This window comes from Emys orbicularis, chromosome 3 (assembly GCF_028017835.1).
Source record: "Emys orbicularis isolate rEmyOrb1 chromosome 3, rEmyOrb1.hap1, whole genome shotgun sequence".
Lineage (NCBI taxonomy): Eukaryota > Metazoa > Chordata > Testudines > Emydidae > Emys > Emys orbicularis.
This window is the reverse complement of record NC_088685.1, coordinates 150,429,710-150,453,357: the sequence shown is the minus strand read 5'-3', so window position 1 is coordinate 150,453,357 and position 23,648 is coordinate 150,429,710. Positions and strand designations below refer to the sequence as shown.

At 41.4% G+C, this 23,648-nt stretch overlaps 1 protein-coding gene across 1 annotated transcript; it reads left to right on the top strand.

Annotated features, from left to right (window-relative positions):
* The first annotated feature begins 5,438 nt into the window (after nucleotides 1-5,438).
* On the top strand, nucleotides 5,439-23,321 carry FAM98A (family with sequence similarity 98 member A). The gene is made up of 10 exons (XM_065401207.1): nucleotides 5,439-5,507; nucleotides 5,742-5,847; nucleotides 8,559-8,707; nucleotides 11,061-11,195; nucleotides 12,814-12,998; nucleotides 16,041-16,121; nucleotides 16,957-17,073; nucleotides 21,205-21,372; nucleotides 22,560-22,737; nucleotides 22,819-23,321. Exons 2-10 carry the CDS (start codon nucleotides 5,795-5,797, stop codon nucleotides 23,319-23,321), a joined length of 1,569 nt encoding a protein of 522 aa, XP_065257279.1. The 5' UTR covers nucleotides 5,439-5,507; nucleotides 5,742-5,794.
* Nucleotides 23,322-23,648: the final 327 nt, after the last annotated feature.

Sequence of the window (23,648 nt, the reverse complement as noted above, 5' to 3'; positions counted from 1 at the left end):
CTAAATGATTATACATTTGGGTGTGTTTAAATTTGTGTAAATGGAGAGCGTGGTGTAGCAGGAAAAAGAACTCCCAACAGTAAGAACTGAGTCTCCCCTACTTTTTCATATTCACTCTTAATTGCTTTTCCTACTGCAGTACCTCCTGTCTCCTCTACATATGAGTTACCCCTATTTCCAGCTGTGTACATTACATTCCCTTTGTCTTTATTCTACATACTGTATAGGGCTGAACCTCAATCCTCAGACATATGAAGTGTCCCAATCCAGACCGAGTAAGGGAATTGGATGTTTTACTGGTAAAGGGAAATGTAATGAATTATACTGACAGGAAGTACCACCTCTCACTGGTACAGGGCTCATGGCTAAAGATTATTTCCAGATCCCTGTGTTTCAAAGGCCATCCAGTCATGTTCAGATAGCTCTCTCCATCCATAGACCTATCCTACAGTTTTCATATGACTTTAAACTGATTTAGAAACAAATATAGTTAAATCGGTACAACTTCCTACTGTGGACACAGCTATAACAGTGCTTGTATTGGTATAGGTCAGTGTTTCTCAGCTGGTGGGTTTTAAAAGGCAATCAGGGGGATTCTGAGGCACTGAAAAATTTATTACAAATCTAAAGCAAAGAAAATAACTGGGATTACAAAAGCCTTCAAAGTGTGTGAGATCAAATATAGTAGTTTGTATTATAGAGATGTACCATTATCAATGATACATTTATTACCATTACTTTTACAGTACATGTAGGGAGATCAAAAAATATCTGACTTTGAATAATGGGCCATCAACCTAAAAAGGCTGAGAAATGCAGGCGAAGTTTATTTCCCTAGGAATGCAGCTGCATTGAGATAAGCCCTAAATTTCTGTTCTTTACTGTTATAGGACCAAATTCTGGCCCTACTGAAATCAATGGCAATGCTCCCATTGACTCCAGTGGGCCAAGGCTTTGGTCCATGAGGATTAGATAGAAGGTGAAGCAATCATTGAAAAATGTTTATCCTTAGGCCTGACAAACCATTGTCAACCTCAGCTGTCCAAAACTCTCTGAAGCGTAAGGGCATGTCCAAATGAAGATGTAGTGCATGGCAAGCCAAGGTGTAAATCTACAGCATGTTAGTCCAACATGCACTAACAGGCCGTGTGGACCCAGCTACCATGCACTAGAACAGAGGTGGGCAAACTACGGCCCATGGGCCACATCCGGCCTGCGAGACCCTCCTGCCCGGCCCCTGAGCTCCTGGCCCAGGAGGCTAGCCCCCTCCCCCCCTGTTCTCCCTCTCCCACAGCCTCAGCTCGCTCCACCGCCGGCGCAATGCTCTGGCCAACGGGGCTGCGAGCTCCTGGGGCAGCACAACTACAGAGCCCAGCCTGACCCGGTGCTCTGTGCTGCACGGTGGCGACGGCGTGGCTGGCTCTAGCCAGGCGGCGCGGCTGTAGCACTGCCAGCCACCGGTGCTCCGGGCAGCGCGGTAAGGGGGCAGGGAGCGGGAGGCAGGAGAGGTTGGATAGAGGGCAGGGGAGTTCGGGGGGATGGTCAGGGAGCAGGGGTGTGGATAAGATTCGGGGTGGTCAGTGGGTGGGGAACAGGGGTCCCCAGGGGGCAGGGATTCCCAGGGGGCAGTCAGGAATGAGAGGAGGGGTTGGATGGGGTGGCGGGGGGCAGTCGGGCAGGGGTTCCAGGGGGGGTGAATGGGACAGGAGTCCCGGGGGGGCCGTCAGGGAACAGGGGGGGTTGGATGGGGCAGGAGTCCCGGGGGGGGCTGATGGGGAGGGGGGGGAGGCAGCCCACGACCCCCTCCCCTAACCGGCCCTCCATACAATTTCTGAAACCTGATGCGGCCCTCAGGCCAAAAAGTTTGCTCACCCCTGCACTATAAGTTCTGAAGTGTGCTTTCACATACAAACAGCAATATGTCAAAGTGCACAGAACTTTTAGTGCACGGTAGCTGGATCCACATGGCTAGTTAGTGCACGTCAGGCTAGTGTGCTGTAAGTCTCCATGTTGCCAAGCCCAAAATCTAAGAGGCTGGACTGTGGCTACTGAGCCTACCACAACAGAGGCAAAGTACTAAGGCCCAGATCTGCAAAGGTATTTGGGCTCCTAACTTAGAGAACATAATGCAAGAACTCTATTAACCAAATTTATGCTTTCCAATTCTGTTTCTATAAGGAGCCTGGCCAAGTGCCCTGGCCCACAGTTAGATTACTCCATGGGAACCTCACTTGTGTGTTTCTAAATCTGTCCTTTTAGGTATGTTTTGTATTTTTTTTTTTTTTTTTTTTTTTGAGTAGTTAGGCCTGGGATGTGAAATGTCCTCTGGGCATGGAAAAATAGCAGCAGGTAAACTTGGGGACTTGCACATCTACACTGGACAGATTACAATTAAAACAGTGCCCTGCAAATTATCATTCCTATAACCAGCCAATCAGCTCTTGAGAAAGGGAGGCACAGAGTCCTCACAACACATCCACAACCCCAAATAGCTGGCTACACCACACTTCAGGGATATTTAGCTCTTCAGTAACTAAGATCCAAGTGAATCCTCATCTGGTTAGCTTAGTTCCACAGAAGACAAAGCTTTCTTGCCAGCTTCCCTCTTTAGTGCTGCTTTTGAAAGGGACTGGATGAGCTCAAGATCACTCGTTTCTATGTAGGTCACAAGAGCACCCGTCTTGAAGGGCTCAGCTCGTCTCAGTAAATTCACCTGCAGAGCAGACTAGGTGAAACTTGGCTCCATGCAGTATTCTGCCAATCTCATCACTGTTCCAGACACACCAACCCCCACGCAGGCACAAAGCAGCTAATGTACAGTAAGGTTTTTTCATTGCAAAATAACAAACACATCATTTTTATTACAAGAAATAGGAATAACATTCTCTTTCTGTGGACCAGTCAGTCTGCAGCTCCTGAAAACCACCAAATACAATAGAGAGAAAACACGTTGTCATTTATTCATGCACATGCACCACAGTACCAGCTTCACAACATGGCTTCGTTTTTTACCACCTAATATTGTCGTCTTCTCCACAAGCCACCCTTTCGGGATTCATGGACTCTGCAGGACTGCCTGCAGGACCCTGGATCTCTGTCCTGGGGCGGCAACACAGCCTAGCAGTACCAGAATCAGCAGAGGGAATTCTTCTCTCCCCTACAGGTCCTTACTCCTTTATGCTTCCTCCTTCTCTTTCTATACCTTTATGCACATACATAGTTTCCCCTTTGAGGATGTTGGCAGGAACCACTCAGAACCTGCCCTTCTCACAAGATTTACCTTGACTAAAAAATAAGGTCGTGTTAAAACATGACCTTGAAAAATGTTAACAAATGTTCAACAGTTTGTCTCCATTTGCACTGGTTGCAGAGTTCTGTTTAACAACAGCGGTGTAATTTGATATAGGGCAAGGGCCCTTTCCCTTGGTTTGGGGTCCCCCTACTTTTTATAGGTCTATATACTATTACACCTTCCACTTTTTGATCCCCAGACTCCAGGATACCATGTAACCACCTATAACACTCTATATGCTGGCACATGTTTGTCCTCTCCCCACAGAATTTTTCTGAAATGACACCTCCTGTTCAATATCTTAAAGAGTCATGTTAACTAATACGATGTTCAACAGGGCTTTGCAACTACTGTGGACAGGGACTAATCCAGTTTAACATTGTGTTAATGGGCTTGACTCCAAGATTCTTCACTCCCTCTTCCTGGCAACAGGGCAGTCTCTAACCTCCACACACACCTGCCAACATCCTCACAGGGAAACATGATTGATTTGCATAAATCTACATAGAGAAAAAGGAGGGAGACCCCAGAGTTTCATTCTATCTCCAACCCCCACTCCCCACCAGCTTAACTTCGTCACACAAGCCTGCAACTGCATTTCAATGCAAACATCCTGCCTCCATTTTACGAGTCTGAGGGGAAGGGCCAATTCACCATTTGATCTCAAAAATCCAGAGTCTCCTTAACCCTGGGATGGGGAGCAGGGGAGCTGGCAGTGTTGGGAGCTAGAAAAGTTGCAAGAGGAAACTGCTTGTTAGCCAGCCAGCTCCCATTCCTTTAGTAGGGAGCACTGCCTACTGAGGTGTTGAGAAGCCCAGCAGCCCCTCAGCAGAGACAGTGACTCTGATTGGCAGCAGGTCATCCCCTGGAGGCAGGGTGGGAATGGGGAAGACCTTATTGGAAATCCTGGGAGGTGCCCGCCCAGGTCTAAAGGCCCCTCCCCCAGCCTTGTGGGAGGGACCACTGGACCCAGGAACCAACTGAAAGTGGGGGACAACTAATGAATAACAGGGTCAGGAGTGAAGGTCACAGGTTCAAAACGGGATGCAGAGGGGGACACCGAGCAGAGAACCCCAGACAGTGTCCACTGCTCCTCAAAGCTGTCCAGGGAGCCAGCAGATACCACCCAGAGGAACTCTGCTCAGATGCATGAGACCAGGAAGGAGCGAAAATAGGCCCCACAGTCGTAGAGCACTCCCTCATCTAGCATCCTTCTGGTGTTGAAGATGGCCACTTTAGCCAGGGCCAGGAGGAGGTTCACAACTTTGTGGGGACATGGACAGGGTGTGAGAATATAAACAGGTGTGGGGAAAAGTGCAGCCAGAACCTCAACAGGAGGCTCTGGAGGAGCCGGAATAGGGGCTGCAACCTGACGCATTCGAGATAAACGTGCGCCAGGTTCTCCCTCATATTGCAAAAGGGGAAGGCATCGGGGGATGCGGAAGGCAGTGGACCATTCAGCTCGGGATTTTGCAGCAGCCTGACTCTGGGCTGGCCCATTAGAGGGGCTGCGGGTGCAGACCCACAGGGCTGGACGTTCGTCCTCTTTTCTGGAGCAGCAAGACGCGGGTAGGTGAGTGAGCACGAGGCAGTTGGCGTTGGCTGCTGCCGGACAGCCCGGCAGAGCATGGGAGCCCGCGCTGCAGGTGGAGCCACGCGCGTTCTTTCCAACCTGGGTTATTCATGAATGCACGCTTAGCCATGACGAAACGCGCAGATTTGGAATCCAACGGCCGCTGGGCTCCAACTAGCGCTTTGCATGATGGGACTTGTGGTCCTAGCACAAGCACCCTCCGACGTAGGAGACCGCGGCCGTTATCTGCTGAAGTTTGTCCCTTTTCCCGCGCCATATCCTTTCGTTTCTTTAATTTCACTGTCTCTAGACGGCCAGAACCCTCCACATTCCAACGTGGGTTCTACAGGAGGGGGTCCTTCGTCTCAAGGCTGCCAGACGCTGCCTGATAAAAATATTTTTCTTCAAGGGGCCGTTTCTGCTATTAAAAGAAAAAATCGGAAATTAAAAAAAAATCACCGGTCACACTGAAAGAGAAACGGAGAGTAGCGGAGACGTTAAAAGAACACAAGGCGGTGATGTGAGTTAGGCACCGCTTAGGGCAGCTCCCGGTGCCGGGTGAGAGGTCAGGCCGGGGGCCTGCTCCCCCCTCTCGCTCTGACATGCCAACCCGGCAGTCGGCTTGGTAGCTGCTTGCGCAGAGTGCGTCGGGGGAGCCCCGTGCGGCAGGGGAGCGGGCAGGCGCGGAGGAGGGTGACGGGGCGGGGAGCTGACGGGGTGACCCCCGGCCTGGGCAGGAGCGATAGTGGGGGCGTGGCTGAGGAGCCCCTGGGCTGCAGCTGAGCGGGGTGGGGTGAGGTGGCCTCGCCCCGGGCCCGGGGCTGTAGCCGGGGAAGGGGCTGGCGCGCTGGTGACTGACTCTGCTTTGCTGTGCAGGTGCCAGCTTTGTTCCTCGCAAGGAAACAGGCCGGTGGGTGCCAGGGCAGAGGATGGAGTTCGAGCTCATGGAGAGCGACATCCTGGAGTCGTTGGAGGATCTAGGGTAGGTGGCCTTCCGCGGCATACACATGTGCGACCGGCTACCCCCTCTCGGCACACCCAGCCCGTGCTGCGCTCGGGCGGGGGGAGGTGGATCTGTATCTCGTGGGTGACTTGACAGTTTCTGTGAGGGGGATTGAGGCTGAAAACTCCTTGTGCTCGTGTTTCCATGTTAACTCCGGGTGGCCAATGTGACACTAGCCTATTGTTCCCTCTTCCATAGGCACATGTGAGGGGCTCCTCTAGTGGCAGAGGGAGAGGTGGGGTTTAGGGATTCAACTTCTTCAACGGAAAATCTTTGTTCTAGAAGAAACCCGACTTTACAGGTTTTGAAATGTCGGAGAAGCAGCCCTAAAAGATCTTTTTCTTTCTGCCGGAGAATTTTTCTGCTGTAGTACAGCATGTCTATTGTGTTCTCACACTTAATTGTCGGGGCTATGGTGTTCTGTCTGTGGATGGTACTTATTTGGATTCCATGAGTGCAGTACCTGAGGGATGGTCTACACTGGGAACTTACATTGTAATCACTACATCTCTCAGGGGTGTGAAAAATCGACATATGTGAGAGACATAGCTATACCGACCTAACCCCTGATGTAAAATTCTTCCATCAATCTAGCTACCACCTCTAGGCCAGCTGGATTGCCTACGCAGATGGGAGAACCCCTCCCGTCTGCGTAAGTAGTGTCTACACTGAAACATTACAAGGAGCTGCCGCAGTGTTTTGAGTCATCACTTATCCTTGTAGCATTATTGAGTGGTGAGGGAGTACTATTATACCCATCTGTAAAATGGGGGAACTGAGGCCTAGATAGACTGAGGCCCAAGGTCAGACAGGAAGTCTGTGGCAGAGCAGGGAATTGAACATTGGTTTCCCAAGTCCCAGGCCGTTGCCCTGACCAGTGGAGAATCCTTCCTTTCTAGTTGAATGTTTAACAAAGGATGCCTTACTACAAAGTATTCATTAGGCACTGAAGTTAAATAGATGCTGTTAAAAACAAATAAACCAAACAGCTTTAAAAAGTTAGGTCTCTGGTTAAAATTCCCTTCTGCTTTAAGTTACTCAGCTTTCATTCCCTTGATTCTTGTGATGTCATCACTTAATTAGTTCTTTGATCAACATACGCTTTCATGCTAACAGGGGAGGGAGAAGCAGGAGTAAAACCTTCCCTTCAGAGAAGGGAGGAAAACAAATGTGTAGGCGGTATACATTATGAAGACTAAAAGGACACAAGCCAATTTTTCCTTTTTCAGGTCATCTTTATAGCATGCTGGGCCAAATTCTTTATTCTGGGAGTACATTGATTTAACTTTCAATGTCAATAGGAGGTTACACAGATGTAATGGAGGGTAGAATTTGGCCCAGTGTGGCTTTGTTGAGCCATCTGGACTAAACAAAAATGTTGTCAAACTGTGGATTACAAGAGGCTGCAGCAGGAGAAGTACAGCAACCAGAGCAGGGACATTACTGGAGAGAAGAGGAGCAGAAATATGTGTGTTATGGAGTATGGGGAGTCAGCAACCCACAGATTGGATTGCTAGCTAAAGAGCTGCAGGAGTGGAGCCAGATTATGAGAGAGATGTTAGCTGGGATGGCATTTCTAGGGAAGGGGGAATTGCTAGGAGAATCAGAGAGTGGGCCTTTCACTTGACAAACTACTTAGGCCCTAATCCTGCAAAGATTTACTCATGTGTGTAACTTTACACCCTGTGAGTAACAACCCAAATCTTTGCAGGATGAGAGCCCTCGTATGCTGGTTGAGACATCTGTCATCTTTGACATCTATCAAGAGTTGAGTGCACCAGTTGTCAAAGTGGACTCAGTCCTTTGAGGTTTTACTTCTTCAAGGTATCAGGGTAACTTCAATTGTTTTTGAGGTTTCTTTGATCCCTTTTCAGATGGGTATATTACATCAAAACAATCTAGCACCTTTTATATTTACCAGAGTACAAGCTGTAATCTTTGCCTTTACAAGATTAGGGGAAATTGTTCTTCTTTTGTTGTCCAGAACACTTATCTTCTGAAACCAGTAAATAACTAAAATGTGTTGCATTTAGAGTTGAATAAGATTCAGCTTTGACATAGTGCGTACAACTCCCATTGTAGAATTGTGCCTACTTATGCCAGGACTGAATTTGGCCCATAATTCTCCATACAAAGACAACTTTTCACCTTATTAATGTCCATTTTAAAGTTTTTATTCAACAGAAAATTATTCCTCCTTCACTATTTATATAACATCTATATCCAGTGTTTCTAATTTGCATTGTCTGGCAACCCAGTAAAAATATGAAAGTAAATGACATTTCGGCAATAAAAAAAAAAGGGCAATAGAACAGTCAGGCACTAGTTACTCAACATATTATGAAGCAGTAATTCCAGAGAGGTACTTTAGAATTGCAGAAAGAATAGATAAATAAACTAAGATCTATGATAGAAGTTGCACTCCATATTTTGGTAGCATTGCTCCAAATGAAAACATTTTGACTCCTGTCACATTTGTTTTACTCAAACATTTTTAATGTCCTGTTTCCCCATAGTTAAACTCATAAATTTTTGTGACATTTACCTGTATTTTCAACACTTTAGATATAATGGTGATATTCCTTACATGTTCACATAGACATTAAAATAAATAAATAAATAAAATCTATAGCAGAATTCAGTCATAATCTAGATGCTTAATAAGTTGTGCTTTTAACTTTGCTTGCCAGTTACAAAGGTCCATTGTTAGAAGATGGAGCGCTGACTCAAGCAGTCTCTGGTGGAGCCAGTTCCCCTGAATTTACAAAACTCTGTGCTTGGCTGGTGTCTGAGTTAAGGCTATACTGTAAACTAGAAGAAAATGTGCAAGCTACTAACAGTAAGTAACCACAGCCCTGAGAACAAAATTGTGCAGTTAATGCACTTTTATAGATGTGTGTTCTATAGATTTGGGCTGACAGTAGTTAAATCAATTGTACCATAGAGTACTGTCTGCATCCTATCAGTTTTTGGATGTTTTCCACCTCATTTTTCAAGCTGACCCAGTGTGCATCCAACAGAAACTGAATTTGTTGTTGGGATGAACTTTCTACTGAAGTTATTTTTTCCTTTAACTGATTTTCACAGAGATGAGTGTGTTCAGTTATTGAATCCTTTCTTATTTTTGGAGGAAACAAAGTTTTATTTATCAAAATTTCAAAATAAATTTTTTACAACTCTTTGAGGATCTGATGTATTAAATTATATTTAAAATTCCAGAGTGGATGCTCTAATAACTAGAAATTTGCCTCAATTTCCTATTTACTCTTGATTATCTTAAAGGGAAGACAAACAATGAATTATGAAATGCTCTGTGGGGGAGGAATTGGAAATCTAAAATTTTTTATCTTTAATGGGGAAAAACTAAATAAAACTTTCAAGAAAATGTTTAAAACAATTTTGTTGAGTTTTTAATAAGCTCTAATTCTGGCATTCTTCAGACTTACACTTTATGTATCAGAATCCATATTTTATCTTTAACGGGTATTCAACAGAATTCTGAGTATTTGTGGAATTGTATACACTTTTTAACCTATTTTTGTTACAAGTAACACCTAACCCTAATATTTTTCTTTAATTTTTCAGTTACAGACTTTTCTGTATTTTCCATTTGTTTACTTTGTGCAGTAATTTTCTCTGGTACAATTAGTTTTCCTTTTTGTTAATGAAAGCATTTAACACGTCAACACATGAGACTTTTTTTTTTAAAAGGGAAATATAAAACCACACAGATTGGCAAATGGACTCTTAATGTAAAAAGAGAGTTTTAACTTGTAATCTACTCACTGTCCCTACATATCTTTTTGTTTCTCAGTGTCCTGTCTCTTTCCGTTCTTTTTCCTGCTGTTCCTTTTTTCAATATTTTCCCTCACTACTTCCTCTCTTTAGTGTGTTCTTTCTAATAATCCTCTTCTCCCTATATTTTATTCATTTTAGTGAGAATACATTACTAATAGAGGCAGTAAAAAATCTTGCATGTTATAAGGTTCCCACTTCAGGGGCTGAGTAAAAATAGAACTAACCTGGATCTTCGTGCCTGTTCCTAAATTCTCAGGAACTTGGGCAATATATATCGAGGTTTATATGTTTGTAGTGCTAGTAAGTGGTATCCTAATTTTGTCTGGTTTGGGCTTATAATAATATTTTCAAGTTGATGTCCCTTTTTTAAGTGCTCAATTTTAAACTTTTTTTTTCTATTCACATTTTGTACTTGATTCAGCTTGGATGATGAAAAGCTATCTTAGGCCTGGTCTACACTAGGGGTGGGTGGGGATCGATCTAAGTTACGCAACTTCAACTACGTGAATAACATAGCTGAAGTCGACGTACTTAGATCGACTTACCGTGGTGTCTTCATCGCGGTGAGTCAACTGCTGCCGCTCCCCCGTTGACTCTGCCTGCGCCTCTCGCCGAGCTGGAGTACAGGAGTTGACGGGAAAGCGCTCAGGGATCGATTTATCGCGTCTAGACTAGACACGATAAATCGATCCCCGCTGGATCGATCGCTGCCCACCAATCCGTCCGGTAGTGAAGACATACCCTTGGTTTCACTCTAGTTCTTGGGCTCTAGCACAAGGAAACACATTTTTTGTCAATCTAAATGTTGCACCTAAGCTACTTGACTGTCCCTCCTACTAAGAAAAAGCAAGTAGGTGAGGGTCATAAATGTAAACTTAAAAGGGGAAGGCTTGTGGTACTCTTGACCTTTCTTATCCAGCAATTCCTAATTATTCACTAAGAGTACTTCAACCAGAATCATCTAAATCTAAGATGCCTATCGCTCTGATATTTAAGTGACACTAAGATTCCACACAGATTCCAGATTGGGGTCTGTGGTATCATTAGTTCCAACTTCTGTACTTTATATGGCTACTAAGTGAAAAGTTCCTAGACTGGGAGAGAAAGCAAATGGAAGCATAATTCTGCAATCACTGAGGAACTACTTGCCCTCAAATCAGTCATGCTGAGTCCCAAGCTTTGAAAACCCAGAGGACTTCTGTGGCTTTCACCCACAGCAATATTTTCATTTTGATACTCCTTTAGCATGAATAACTCTCTGCTGTAGCCACAAAATTTTTTTTTTTTAACCAAACCACCCTGGTCTCCAAAGTCCTATAGTTCCTAATTAATTTATGATCACAAAATCAGGAAACTAAATATTTGAACTGATTAAACAAGTTGCTTTTTTAAAGGTCCAAATGAAGCAGAAGAGTTCCAACTTGAAGTGAGTGGGCTACTGGGGGAAATGAACTGTCCATATGCATCACTAACATCAGGAGACGTGACAAAACGCCTTCTCAATCAGAAGAACTGCCTCCTGCTGCTCAGTAAGTTAAAGGGAACATTTTCATAGGGGCCTGCTAATGCAAAGATTCCCGCTCCTGTTCATTTTTATGATTCTGAGACAGAATAGTGGTGGAATTGTGTTGTTTGTTTCCCATAAAAGCAGTGAATAATTTTTCAGTAATTCTTAAGAATTTTACTTACATATTTTCTGTTACATTTCAAAAGGAGGCCAAAATCCAAACAAAAGAATTGAAGGCGTCGCATTACGCTGCCAAATCTTAAATTTTTTTACCAGCCACTTACTAGTCCGTATCCAGTAGAAAAGATTTGAGGGTGGGAGAGCACCTGTGAAGACCAGGGGCAATGACCTGGTGAAAAGCCTATTGCATTCCTCTCTACAAGATGCTGGGAAGAGGGAAGCATGCTGAGATTCCTGTCAGGGTAAAGACCTTGGACTTTGCTCAGAGGGTTCACTTTTTGTATCGGACTCTGACTGGTAGATCTGTCATCAGTTTGAATCCTCTATCATGGCCTTCTACCTGACCCTTGGGATGGGGTGCATAGGTGGTGGACGGTTAAGAACTTTCCCTCTTCCACACCCCTAAAACCCATCTCAAAGCCTGACTTTTGGGGAGAGGAGCCTCAGTTTTTCTGTGTCAGCCTCCTCCATAAATAGCCCCTGTATCTTTTTTTGCTGTTTGGAAGCAGCAGAGTAAAGTGACATTCTTGTTAATTTCTACGCATAGTATCCCCATTGTATTTTGGAACAGAAGAACCCTAAATTACTGTTGAGATTTCTAAGTGAAATTAAAGAGAAAATGTACATCTCATTTTAATTCAAACTTCAAAAATTATGGGAATCACAAACTAAGGTTACATAATCAAATCTGACATTAAACATAATGCTGAATTCTTGTACATAAGCAGACACCTCACAAGATTTTGTTTGTGGGGTTGTTGTTGTTTTTATTTTTATTTTTTTGGGGGGGCGGGGGGGTGGTAAATCCCTGACTTGCAATATGATGCCATCCCCCTGCTGTCGTCATGTGAAAAGCTTTGCAGAGTTCTCTACAGTCAGCTTCAGCATCAGTTCCTGCTTTCTTTACAGTGTCTCCATTGCCCCCAAGAATAGCTCTGATTGTTTTAACTGTTTCCCAGTTCCTAGCTCCCCAGTTCCTTGGATGATCTCCAATCCTGGTTCCCCTGCCAGTTTTTCATTTATACCTCTAGCCGTCCCACTTTTTGACCCAAGACTTTAGGGAGTCCTATCAACCTGGCTGTAAATCCATGTGCTAGCCTCTTCTTGCTTTTTTCCCATGTTCCCGATCAACACTGCTCACTCTGCAAAGGCCTTGCAGGGGAAGAGCCATGCTCTGTTAGACGTATAATAAAATCTACTGGAGTGGGATTTCTCAGCAGGACTGCCAGTTGCCACAGATGCCTCCACCTTAGAGCTTCCCCTTCTCAGTGGTCCCCTCAGGACCACATACTCCTACCCAGTGATTGTTATAAATATGAGCTTTCTTTGGATTCAAAAATTAAAGTCCGAAATCTTTCTAAAATGTTCTGTTTGTGCCTTTATCACTTGTAAGTACTTTAATTCTCAGTAATTTTAAAATTGGATGTATCTTACTCTGAAATCTAATTTTCTTACCCCAGCATACCTCATCTCAGAACTGGAAGCTGCCAGAATGCTATGTGTGAATGCCCCTCCAAAAAAAACACAAGAAGGAGGTGGTAGCGAGGTCTTTCAGGAGCTAAAAGGCATTTGTATTGCATTAGGCATGTCCAAGCCTCCAGCCAACATAACTATGTTCCAGTTCTTCAGTGGAATCGAAAAAAAAGTAAGATCCAAAGGAACAAAAGTACAATATTAGAGTATTATTACTTTCATTTAAATTAGCTCCATTGCCTCCTGTGAAACTTTTCTAGTATTGGGGGATTAATATGGTTTACAGAATGCGCTATGAGTCACAAAGAAATTGCAGATATTAAAGGTGAACTGAAGGGCTTCTTCATTGTTAAGACCTGAGGTCAGGGTTCTGTGTATCCTGCGCAAAGGCTGTGGCTATCTCATTACCATGAAGGGTTCTGTATTCCTTATGCTGCTGTAGGTCTTTGAGTCATCACCTGCTGCTGGGGTTTCTCAGAACCACCTAACTTAGGTCTTGGCAGGTAAGTTAAGGAGAAACTTGTTTTTTATTACTACTTAGATATATAAACAACTTTTTAAAGGGACCTATCATCTTGAAATCTAGTCAGTTAAAATTAGTATCAAGTGAACACCTACCCTAGAGTCCCCTTGTCATTTCTTGTGACTTTAATTAATTACATTTTCCTTATTTTTTTTTTAAAAAGTGTGTTCTCACCCTGTTGCTCTTTGAAAGAGCAAAGGGAAAGCTGACTATCTGGGGGAAACAGTGAAACTGAATGTGTGGTCAAATATGCAAATTAAACTGGGGGGAAAAAAAGGAAAATATTTTTTTCTTTGTTATAGTACTAGTGGTTTTTTTGTTTTTGTTTTTTTTGTTTTTTTTTGTTTTTTTGGTTTTTAAAACAAAAATGTAACTTTCTTACATTATCTGTCCCTTAAAGTTTACATAATTACTAAGGTCTCAAAAACCCCTTTTAGAAGCCTTTTAGGAATTTCTACTTCAGCTGAGTCAAAGTTGCTAGAAATGACTCATTTGGAAGTCTTTAAAGAGAATTTGGCTTTCCAAACTTGTTTTCTGGCAATTGCCCTCATTTAGGAGGGGAAAGATAATGTGGACTCAGAAGATCACAGTTCTGTTCCTGGCTTTGTCATGGATTTGAGACTTCAGGAAAGGCAGTTTAAGATCTCTGTGCCTCCATTTCCCCATCTGTAAAATGGAGAAAATGCTTTATCTCACATGGATGAACTCATTAACATTGGCAAAGATTTTTTCTGATGGAAGGTGCTCTATAGATAATTCTTTGTGTTTGTATTTATATCTGTATGATCAGAATCTTTTATGTTAAAATGACATACTAGAGTTCATACTTTTTAAACATTTCGTAATTAACTTCCCTTTCACTTTTTTGCTTGGCTCACAATAACGGCAACGCTAAGTCTATTAAGCTTAAAAGGATACTGTTAAGTCAGTTTAGGCCCCAAAGTTGTCTTGTAGTGAAAACAGACTGAAAGCCTAATGAGATGTTTCAGTGAATTTTTAAAAAATGTTAAGTAGAAACTTATTTTTCAGGGAATTTGCAGTGTTTGCAATCCAAACCTTGGTAGTATTTAGAAACCAAAACGTGAAGCTGATTAGATACTGACTATAAACAAAAGTGAAATGTAGTGGTCAACTTTCATTGACAATCTGAATGAAAGGCAAAAACTAAAATAACATAAGTAGTGAAAAGTTTAGACTTGAATATACAGTGATAATAGTAACACATAGAGAAGGAACTTACAGGTTTTCTTGTTTTTAATATGCAAAATTTAATCTGACACTGTAGCATCTGAAATAGAGCTGTATTTTCTCTTTTGTGCATTCCAAAGTCTCTGCTGCTGGAAATCAAAGGTTACTGTAGCTGGCAATCTTGTTAATCATGCATACGACAAATATGCAGCTTGTTTAAATCAACCATTAGTTCTGCTGTTCTGGATGTATTGGGTTTTTTGAACTACTAAGCAAAACAGATAGGAATTGGCGATGTGTGTAGTAATAAATAGCACAGTCATAAAGAATGATTATGAAACAGACAGATACCTACAATTATAAACTTAGAAATCTTTTAGTTGACATCCAGTTTTCCAGAAACAACTTTGGAAGAACAACATTTTGTAAATCAGAAAGACATTTACATGCAATTCTGGTGGTTGTAAAGGGCATGTTCTGGCGGGGACAGAGATGGGTAGGAAAAGTTTCCTAAATTTTAAGAGAGGACCAGGGATGCATTTGCCAGTATATTGAAAAGGTGAAAACAACTTTCTTGAAATGGTTTGTACTTCATGAAATGTACAAATTACCATCTGGTAGGAAACCATAAGCAAAATGTAAAACGTAACAAGAAAAACAAAGAGTTTGGATTAAGTATCGCTTCTTTTATGACAGTGGTTTTATTTGGGGTGTGACTTGCAGAGTCACTGTTCACCTACAGTTCCCATTGATTTCAGTGGGAGCTGCAGGTATTCAGCACCTCTGGGAAACCAGGCCTTACATTTTGTAGGCCGCTGAAGGGAGTATTTGCATAAATTCAGAAACATGACTTGCAATAATGGAAAGAGGCAGTTTCTTTGTGACTCATTGACCCACTTTTCCTCCAATCCAAGTGTTTTATCCTATTTCTATACCTGTGTTCTTAGTAGTTTTGAGATAGGAAAGATGATATAGTAGCTACACACAAATCATTTGATCAGCCATATAATTTAAATGATCATGTTGAAGAATTTCTTTTTTATTACAAGAGGGGCCCTTTTTAGATCCTACTTCCATGAAGTCTTCATATAAAACATATTCTGGAATTGAGAAAGCTATGAAGTAATTATATATAGGATAGTTTCTGTGTTTAAAGGGAAATAGATCTTATCAGATGTGTGATTTTCCATTTTAATCACAGATGTTTCCTATCTCTGAGGTCATAATGGAGTCTGTTGATCTTTGTATGTATTTTTTCTACCTTTTATCTAAGATTACTATATTACTTGTAACAATAAGAGTTAAGAATTTTCAGAAACAAATGTGATTTTGAGATGTGATTGGATCTTTATATAGCACGATGTATTTTGGACAGTCCTGTATCGAAACAAAGGGCCCCCCTTTGCTTCCTATATAATGCCCAGTCCCTCCCTCCCTAAATCTGATTTTTGAAAAGCAGTGTTTATGGCCACTGTAGCATGTTCACAATATATTTTATTACAGCTAAAAGAAACCTTAGCAAAGGTTCCACCTGGCCATGTTGGAAAACCTTTACTGAAGAAACCATTGGGACCGGCTCATTGGGTAAGAGACTTTTTGTCTCCTGTGTCTGGTAGCATTACCAAACACTTTGTGGGTTTTTTTGTTTGTTTGTTTTTTAAATCAGTTATCTTGAGTACAGACTCCTGGCAAAACATAGACAAGAATTCCCTTTAGCGCTAAATGTCTGCGTTTTTGCCCCAGCAGGGACCATTGCTTGCCACCCTGAGAAGCCATAGTGTTTCCAGTGGTATCTTGTCTTTTTTTTCTGATATGAATCATAAAGGAACATCTTGTTGCTGCATGAGGCTGCCTTGTCTCTGCTGCATCCTAGGCTCTAATCAAGATCCTTATACAGTATTTCAAACAATTATCTAAGTACTGTTTTTTATTCTTAGGGCCACATCTCTTGTCTTAAAGACACTTATTTTAGTTTTGAGGAGCTGGGGACTTCAGACTCCCTAGCACTTGAGGGTAGAAATCCTTGCATTTCTTTGAGTTTATACCTTGTTCATATTTTTCTCCTCCTTACTTGTTTGCTCTGGAAAATACTGGAGGAAGTAAACCAGCAGCTTGAAAAAAGTGCGGAGTTTCATACCTTATGAACAACATTGAACACTGTGCCGATAGGAGACTGTACTTGGGCTGCCATGAAGAAGGTAGAGCTTTCATGGCCATCAGGGAAGCAGTGTTAGCAGCTGGGGCTTGCATTTGGGGCCCAATTCCATGACTGGAGAATGTTTAATAGGTAGATAATTGTGTGCTAAAGTCAAATCTGTGTTTAATATCTGAATCCGTTTATACCATTGAGTCTATCATTTATTGTTGCAATTAGAAAATAATCTAGTGTGTGTGTCACACTCATGAATCTTCATTTCAGGAAAAAATTGAAGCAATTAACCAAGCCATAGCCAATGAGTATGAAGTTCGGAGAAAACTGATAGTGAAACGTTTGGATGTAACTGTGCAGTCGTTTGGCTGGTCAGATAGAGCTAAGGTACAAATTGCTTTCTATAAACATGCTGAACATGCAGATCACTTATGCTTTATATAAAATATCTTTTGAGAATGACTTTCCTTGCACTTAATGGAAATATAATATAATATAATATAATATAATATAATATAATATAATATAATATAATATAATATAATATAATAATGGTGTAATATTTTTGGTTTATGGATTTCTGAAGAAGTTTACTACAGAGTAAGTGGACTACAAAATTCTGTTTAAAACTGATGATTGTTATATGATTTAGTAACTACACATGTGCATATAACTATGTATAGAGAGCAAAAAATAAAGTTAAATGGATAAATAGAAGGAAAAATACCAGAGGTAAGAGGGGATTGCTAATGTGACAGTGAATGAAAAGTCTAACTATCTGCCATTAGAACCAAGGAAACCAAGATTAGAATCTCTTCTTTGCATTGTTTCTGAAGAATAATGTCAGTGAATCCTCCTTCTGACCACCTCTTTACTTAGTACCAAAGTCTGTGCTGTCCGCTAAAGCGCTGACTTTTCCCCAAAATCAAGCTGCATCTGCAAGCCCAGATTCCTAGATACATTATTGTTATGTAAGGCTGTCTTGAATGTTTCCATGCACTGCAATTTGCTCTGTCATCCTGGCTGTTAGGTAATATTTTGGTATGTATTTATGTTCTTGAATTGTACCATGGAGTGTGATGTGACTTCAACCCCTTCTCAAGTTAATTGGGTATGATCATTCTGGTTTCCAAACTAACTACCTGATCTCCCCTATGACAAAATTCCAAATATATTGATAGCAAAAATTGGGAACGATTATTTTAAACATAGCATGACAAGCATTATAAATGTGGCTTCTAAAATTATCACTATTGTCTAAACAAGGTCCGTAATAGTGCAATTAGTTGGCACTACCACATAAATTAGGTGGCCATCAGGGTAGGTGAGTTTCATAGCCAGATGATGTAGTCTCACATGTCCAATGTCTTTTGACTAAATAAGTTACTTAAAAATCAACAGCTTAAAAATAAATTGTTCTGTATTTATCTTCTCTCTGGCTTGGGATCCTCTACCATCACACAGACAGGGCTATAGGTGTCACACAAGTGATGGAAGGGAGGGGGGATACGTCAGGTTTCATTGACAAACTTGGAAGAGCTGTTTAATACTTTGAGTGTTTCAACAGAAACTGAAAGTGAGCAGTGAGTTTTGGACTGTGTTAAAAACACCTGGGGACTTGTGGCTGTGTTATGGTTTTGCAAAACCTGCCTTTTTTTTTTCTTTTTTCTTTTCAAAAGAAGTGTCTTGCAGGGGTCCAAGGTTTGATCAGCTGTTCAAATTTAGTTCAGGAAAAGCACAGTGTTCTTCGCTGTATTTTCAGTAGAAATTTATTGAAAGAGCTGTTATGAACACAACAAGGGAGGACTAAGGACAATGTCTGGGCTGGGGAAATAGCTTGAACTGTGTGTGAGATTGCAATTAAACTACGTAGGGAAAACTATGTGCGCAGTATTTAAGCACTGGTAATATGTTATATTTAAAATTTATTTTCCTAGCAACTTTCAAAGATATGGTATTCATTTTAAAATATGAACTATTAAAAACTCCATTTTATAATTTCATTAAGAAGCAAAGAATGCAGTAGTGGTAACTAATTGCTTAATAGTACAGATAAAAACTGTAAATAGATTTCACATTTGATGACAAATGACCTTGTTTTCTTAGCTGACTTATATTATGTCTTATGTATTTGAGATTTTTAAGGTTAAAGAAATAATTAGTGCAAGAATACTAAAATATTATGGCTGCTCTGTATATTGAATGTGTATTCACCTCAAGGTTAGCTTCATATAAGATTACAGGTGTTTGGATTGTAGGTCAAAAATGGAAAAACATTGTACTGTACTCCTGTTCTTTTTCCCAAGCTATTCTGTTCTTTCTGTCTTTGCTTAGTGTCAGGTAATAAAGTAAGGGTGTCATTCAGTTTTGCTATCTTTATGGTAAACATTTTACCTTTAGTTGCTAATGTAAAAGTGTAAAGTTGTTTGGTTTTCAAAAAGAATATTTTACAGTGCTTTGTTTGTCCCTGAGTAACCACTTTGATCTACCCACTACAGCTGTTATCATTCCTGTTTCCTGCCTTGAAGGGGAGCTATAGATGGGAAAACTAAAATTTGTTAAGTCACCCTGAAGATGTTAAAATATCAGGAGTTCAGCTGGGAGAATAGATTCTCCCATCCACCTGCCCTCACCCAATGTTGTCCTCCCCAGACGATCTACTGTTCAGTTACACCAACTATTCAGTTACACCCCGTTATTCCTTTGCTCCACACCTTTGTTATTCCCTCACTGTCCTTTATCCCCAATTGCATCTCTGATCCTATTCAATTTGGGCTCAGTCTTGATGATATGCTAGTCAAAGCTAGATGCAGCTAACTTGTAGTTGTATTGAGCATGTTACTTGGTGGGTGGGGGACCTTGCCATTGATACATTTGGGCAGGAGGTCAAGAGAGCAAGCTGTTAATGACAGAAGGCAATAGGGGAGGATGCGAATGGGAAAGTAATAAGCTGGTATTTTCTCCCAACTGAACTTCTGACTGTTCATCTTCAGAGCGACTTACCTTTATTTGCCTGTAATCTCTCTCCTTTAAGTAGTTTTTTAACTTTCATTACCTTGGTCAATTGTAGCTCCCCTCAAACACAGGAAACAGGAACCGCTGATGGCAGCGGAAGCAACATGTGAACCAGAGTGGCTTCTTAGGGAAAAAATGAGGTAAAATATTCCTCTTTTAACTAAACGTTTAAAAAAAGAAAGTTACAGCCTTGAAAATTGGCATTGCAAGTTATAGGGAAAGCATTTTTCAAACAGATTCTGCAACTCTGCAAAATATCCAGGTAAACTTGCCAGCCCATGCACATCTATTTACCTGTGGACTATCATAATTGATAAAAACATGAATATTTTACTAGCCTATCAAACAATTTACTCACACCAGGCAAGGAGAAATGTGAAAGGTTGTATCATATGTAGTAACCACCCACCCTTTGAAATGACACACTGACACACTATTTAATTAGAACGATGTAAGGAAACTGGGCAGTTATGAATGTCAGTAGATGACATAAGGACGGTGCCCAGAAGAGGTTTTTTGACCATTCAAAGGACCCATCATCAACTCACTGGTCTACGGGCTCTTTCGTTCCTGCCCTCTTTGGAATATACAGAGTTTGTTACCCAGGGGAATTATATCTAGCAGAGAACAGGAAACAGGATTATAGCAGCAGTTGGGAAGAGTTAAATAGGTTCCTATTATTTAGTGTAACAGGTGACATATTTAAGAAATTGGCATATGCAAAGCAGTAAATAGCTTTGGCTAATTAAATAACGGTTAAAACTGAGATGCTAAACACAATAGCCACATATTATCCAGTGTAATTAAATCTGATTATGGTTCAACAAACCATAACAGACCATCCCTAAAATAAATGATCTCTTTCCTTTTTATGACCTCCTACACATTGGTATTATGTAATTAGGTGCTTTACAGGCAAATGAGACATCATCTCTGCTTCAGAGATCTTACAGTGTAGGGACGTTTATGGCTAGCATAAAACTGACTTGAGGGATGTTTTTTTAAACATCGACTGTTTAGGAATTGTGTGTGTGTGTGTGCGCAAAAGGAGAAGGAGATTTATACTATCCGAATCAATAACTTTCATTGGTGTTGTGAGGGTATTAATTAGCTGAAATTCTTTTTCTAACATAGGTAACTGATCATACTGACTGCCTACTCAAGACAAATACATACATGCAGAATAACAAAATATCTTTCTCACTTATAACAATTTTCAGCTGTAACAAGAAAATGTGTGCAAATAACATCTTGGCAATCAGGTTAGAATTATCATCCTCTTGTGACTAGAGTGAAAAAATAACTTGGCTCACACAGTCCTTGTTACAGGAATCCTTAAATTCAAATAAATGGTTCTGAACCATTTTGATATTCCTCTTGTATTTTAATAACACAAATTTATTTTTATTTAGTTTGTTTATTGATCTGGATCTTTTGGCTAGACACTGTCACATACTGATTCCTATAGCTAATTGAATCATTTGTTTTTCTTTCCTCCAACAGAGTCAAACAGAGAAACTGGCTAAAGTCTACCAACCCAGACGTGCCCTCTTAACTACCAAGTGCACTATTTCCATTGCTCACCTCTTGGCAGCTCGGCAAGATTTGTCAAAGATTATGAGGACAAGCAGTGGGTCTATCAGAGAAAAGACTGTGTGTGCCATTAATAAGGTATGTCATCAGTGACTGCTCTGAGATGGCAAATGAAATGACAATGTTCACAGCCTGGTACGAAGTTACATTTTAAATAATTAAAAAAGATTTTTGTCCCAATGAAAGAGTGAGTGTTTTAAACACAATAATATTCTGTATTTTTCATCAAAGTAAATGTAAACTGGAAAATATGTGATGAGAAATTTATCTTCTTGCTGCTGATCCTTATGCACCAAAGCAAAGTGCGTAGTGTACTTTGAATTAGTTTGTAATTTTAGGAATTGTAACTTCTCATATTTAGGGTCAAATTCTGTCACACACACTGAATAATGTCATACTCCACAAGCATCCCCTTTGCTTTCAGTGGGACTCATCCTGGTGTGTGATCCTATTCTGTGTCAGTAAGGGGTTCATAATATCTCCCTTAACCTCAATGTTACAGTTGCACTTCATAGTCAACCACACAGGGAGTGAGAAAGCCGTGAGGAAGCTACTTGTATATTTGTGGTGTTATCATTTCACTATCAGGGTTGCAGGTGTTGATATTGCTCTGATGTCATTAACATCACATCTAGAATAAAGTGAATGCAATCATTTAATTGCATGGATTTTAATTAGATGGGTATAAATCTGTTTGCAAAATCAGTGTTTTGCTATTTAGAGTCTCGTATGAATTCTGATTAGATTAAATTTATATAGTCAAGGTGCATATTTTTTTAAGAGCAAGTGTTGCCGTGGAAAGAATATTGCATAAATTAAGGAATTACACATGCTCCTCCAAATCCTTTTTTCCCCCTGAGAATTCAGGCTAATCAGACTGACTTGTACCCTGAACTTGAGTCTTATATGCATTACATTATAGTGGATCTGTTCTTCGAAAGTTAACATGAAATGTCAACCACAAAGAACTAAAGAAAGTTTCTGTATTTCAGTAGCACTCAGTGACTGCAGTCAGGATTGGGTTTTGTTGTACTGAACTGTGTACAAGCAGTCCCTACCCCAAAAAACTTGTATCTTGTGCCTATTTAGACAACAGCAAGGAGGTATAGAAGCCAAAAGGAAAGAAGTGGGCAGACAAGGATGATAGTAATAGGAACAAGGTTGCATATACTATTCACTAGGAACATAAGATTTGCCATACTGGATTAGACTGGTGATTGCATGATATTAGAACTCCTTAAACAATCTTTTTCTTACCTTTACAGGTATTAATGGGCAGAGTACCTGACAGAGGGGGCAGACCAAATGAAATCGAGCCTCCACCTCCTGAGATGCCACCATGGCAGAAAAGACAAGATGGTCCTCCACAGCAAAGTGGAGGCAGAGGAGGAAGAGGTGGCTATGAATCATCATATGGAGGAAGAGGTGGTTATGAACAAGGGGGTCATGACAGAGGAGGGCGAGGAGGTTATGATTCATCATATGGAGGACGAGGAGGTCATGAACAAGGGGGTCATGAACGAGGAGGTCGAGGAGGAGGACGGGGTGGTTATGACCATGGAAACAGAGGGGGAGGAAGAGGAAACAAGCACCAAGGAGGCTGGACAGATGGCGGAGGAGGAGGCTATCAGGACAGCAATTACAGAGATAGCAACTACAGAGATGCAGGTTTTCAAACAGGTGGTTACCATGGTGGCGGTGGTGGCTACCAAGGAGGCGGCTATGGAGGCTATCAATCTTCTTCATACACAGGAAGTGGATACCAGGGTGGTGGCGGCAGCAGCGGCGGTTACCAGCAAGACAACAGATACCAAGACGGTGGTCACCATGGTGATCGAGGTGGTGGGCGTGGAGGAGGGAGAGGTGGCCGTGGAGGCCGCGGTGGCCGTGGAGGCCCAGGAGGAGGCTGGGGAGGCAGAGGTGGACAGAACTTTAATCAAGGTGGGCAGTTTGAGCAGCACTTCCAGCATGGAGGCTATCAGTATAATCAGTCTGGATTTGGACAAGGAAGACACTTTACTAGCTGAGGCTACTAAATCTTACACTTCAGCAGAGCTCAAGTAATAGAAACCTAGTTTCAGAGGCCTGATCTAATGCTTCTTGAATTAGTACAAGACCATATGTGGCAGGCCAAGGTCCTGTCTGGGTGAGAGGTCTTGCTTCAAGCAAGCTGTAGGTTCCCATACAACTCTGATTTTTTGTTGTTGTTCGACCGAAATAAATAAATTGCCACTCTTCACTGGGATTAACCAAACCTTAAACCAATAGTTTAGCTTTTTAGATGGAATCCCTTTGATCAAATCATTTCGTTCTGAAATTATTACCCTCCTGTGTGTGCCTTCCATTCTGGGGGT

Coding starts and splice junctions, on each gene's coding strand:
- FAM98A (XM_065401207.1), top strand. CDS start 5,795: ATGGAGTTCGAGCTCATGGAGAGCGACATCCTGGAGTCGTTGGAGGAT. Junction 12,999..16,040: donor TCAGTGGAATCGAAAAAAAA/GTAAGATCCAAA, acceptor ATTTTATTACAG/CTAAAAGAAACCTTAGCAAA. Junction 17,074..21,204: donor GCTGGTCAGATAGAGCTAAG/GTACAAATTGCT, acceptor TTCCTCCAACAG/AGTCAAACAGAGAAACTGGC.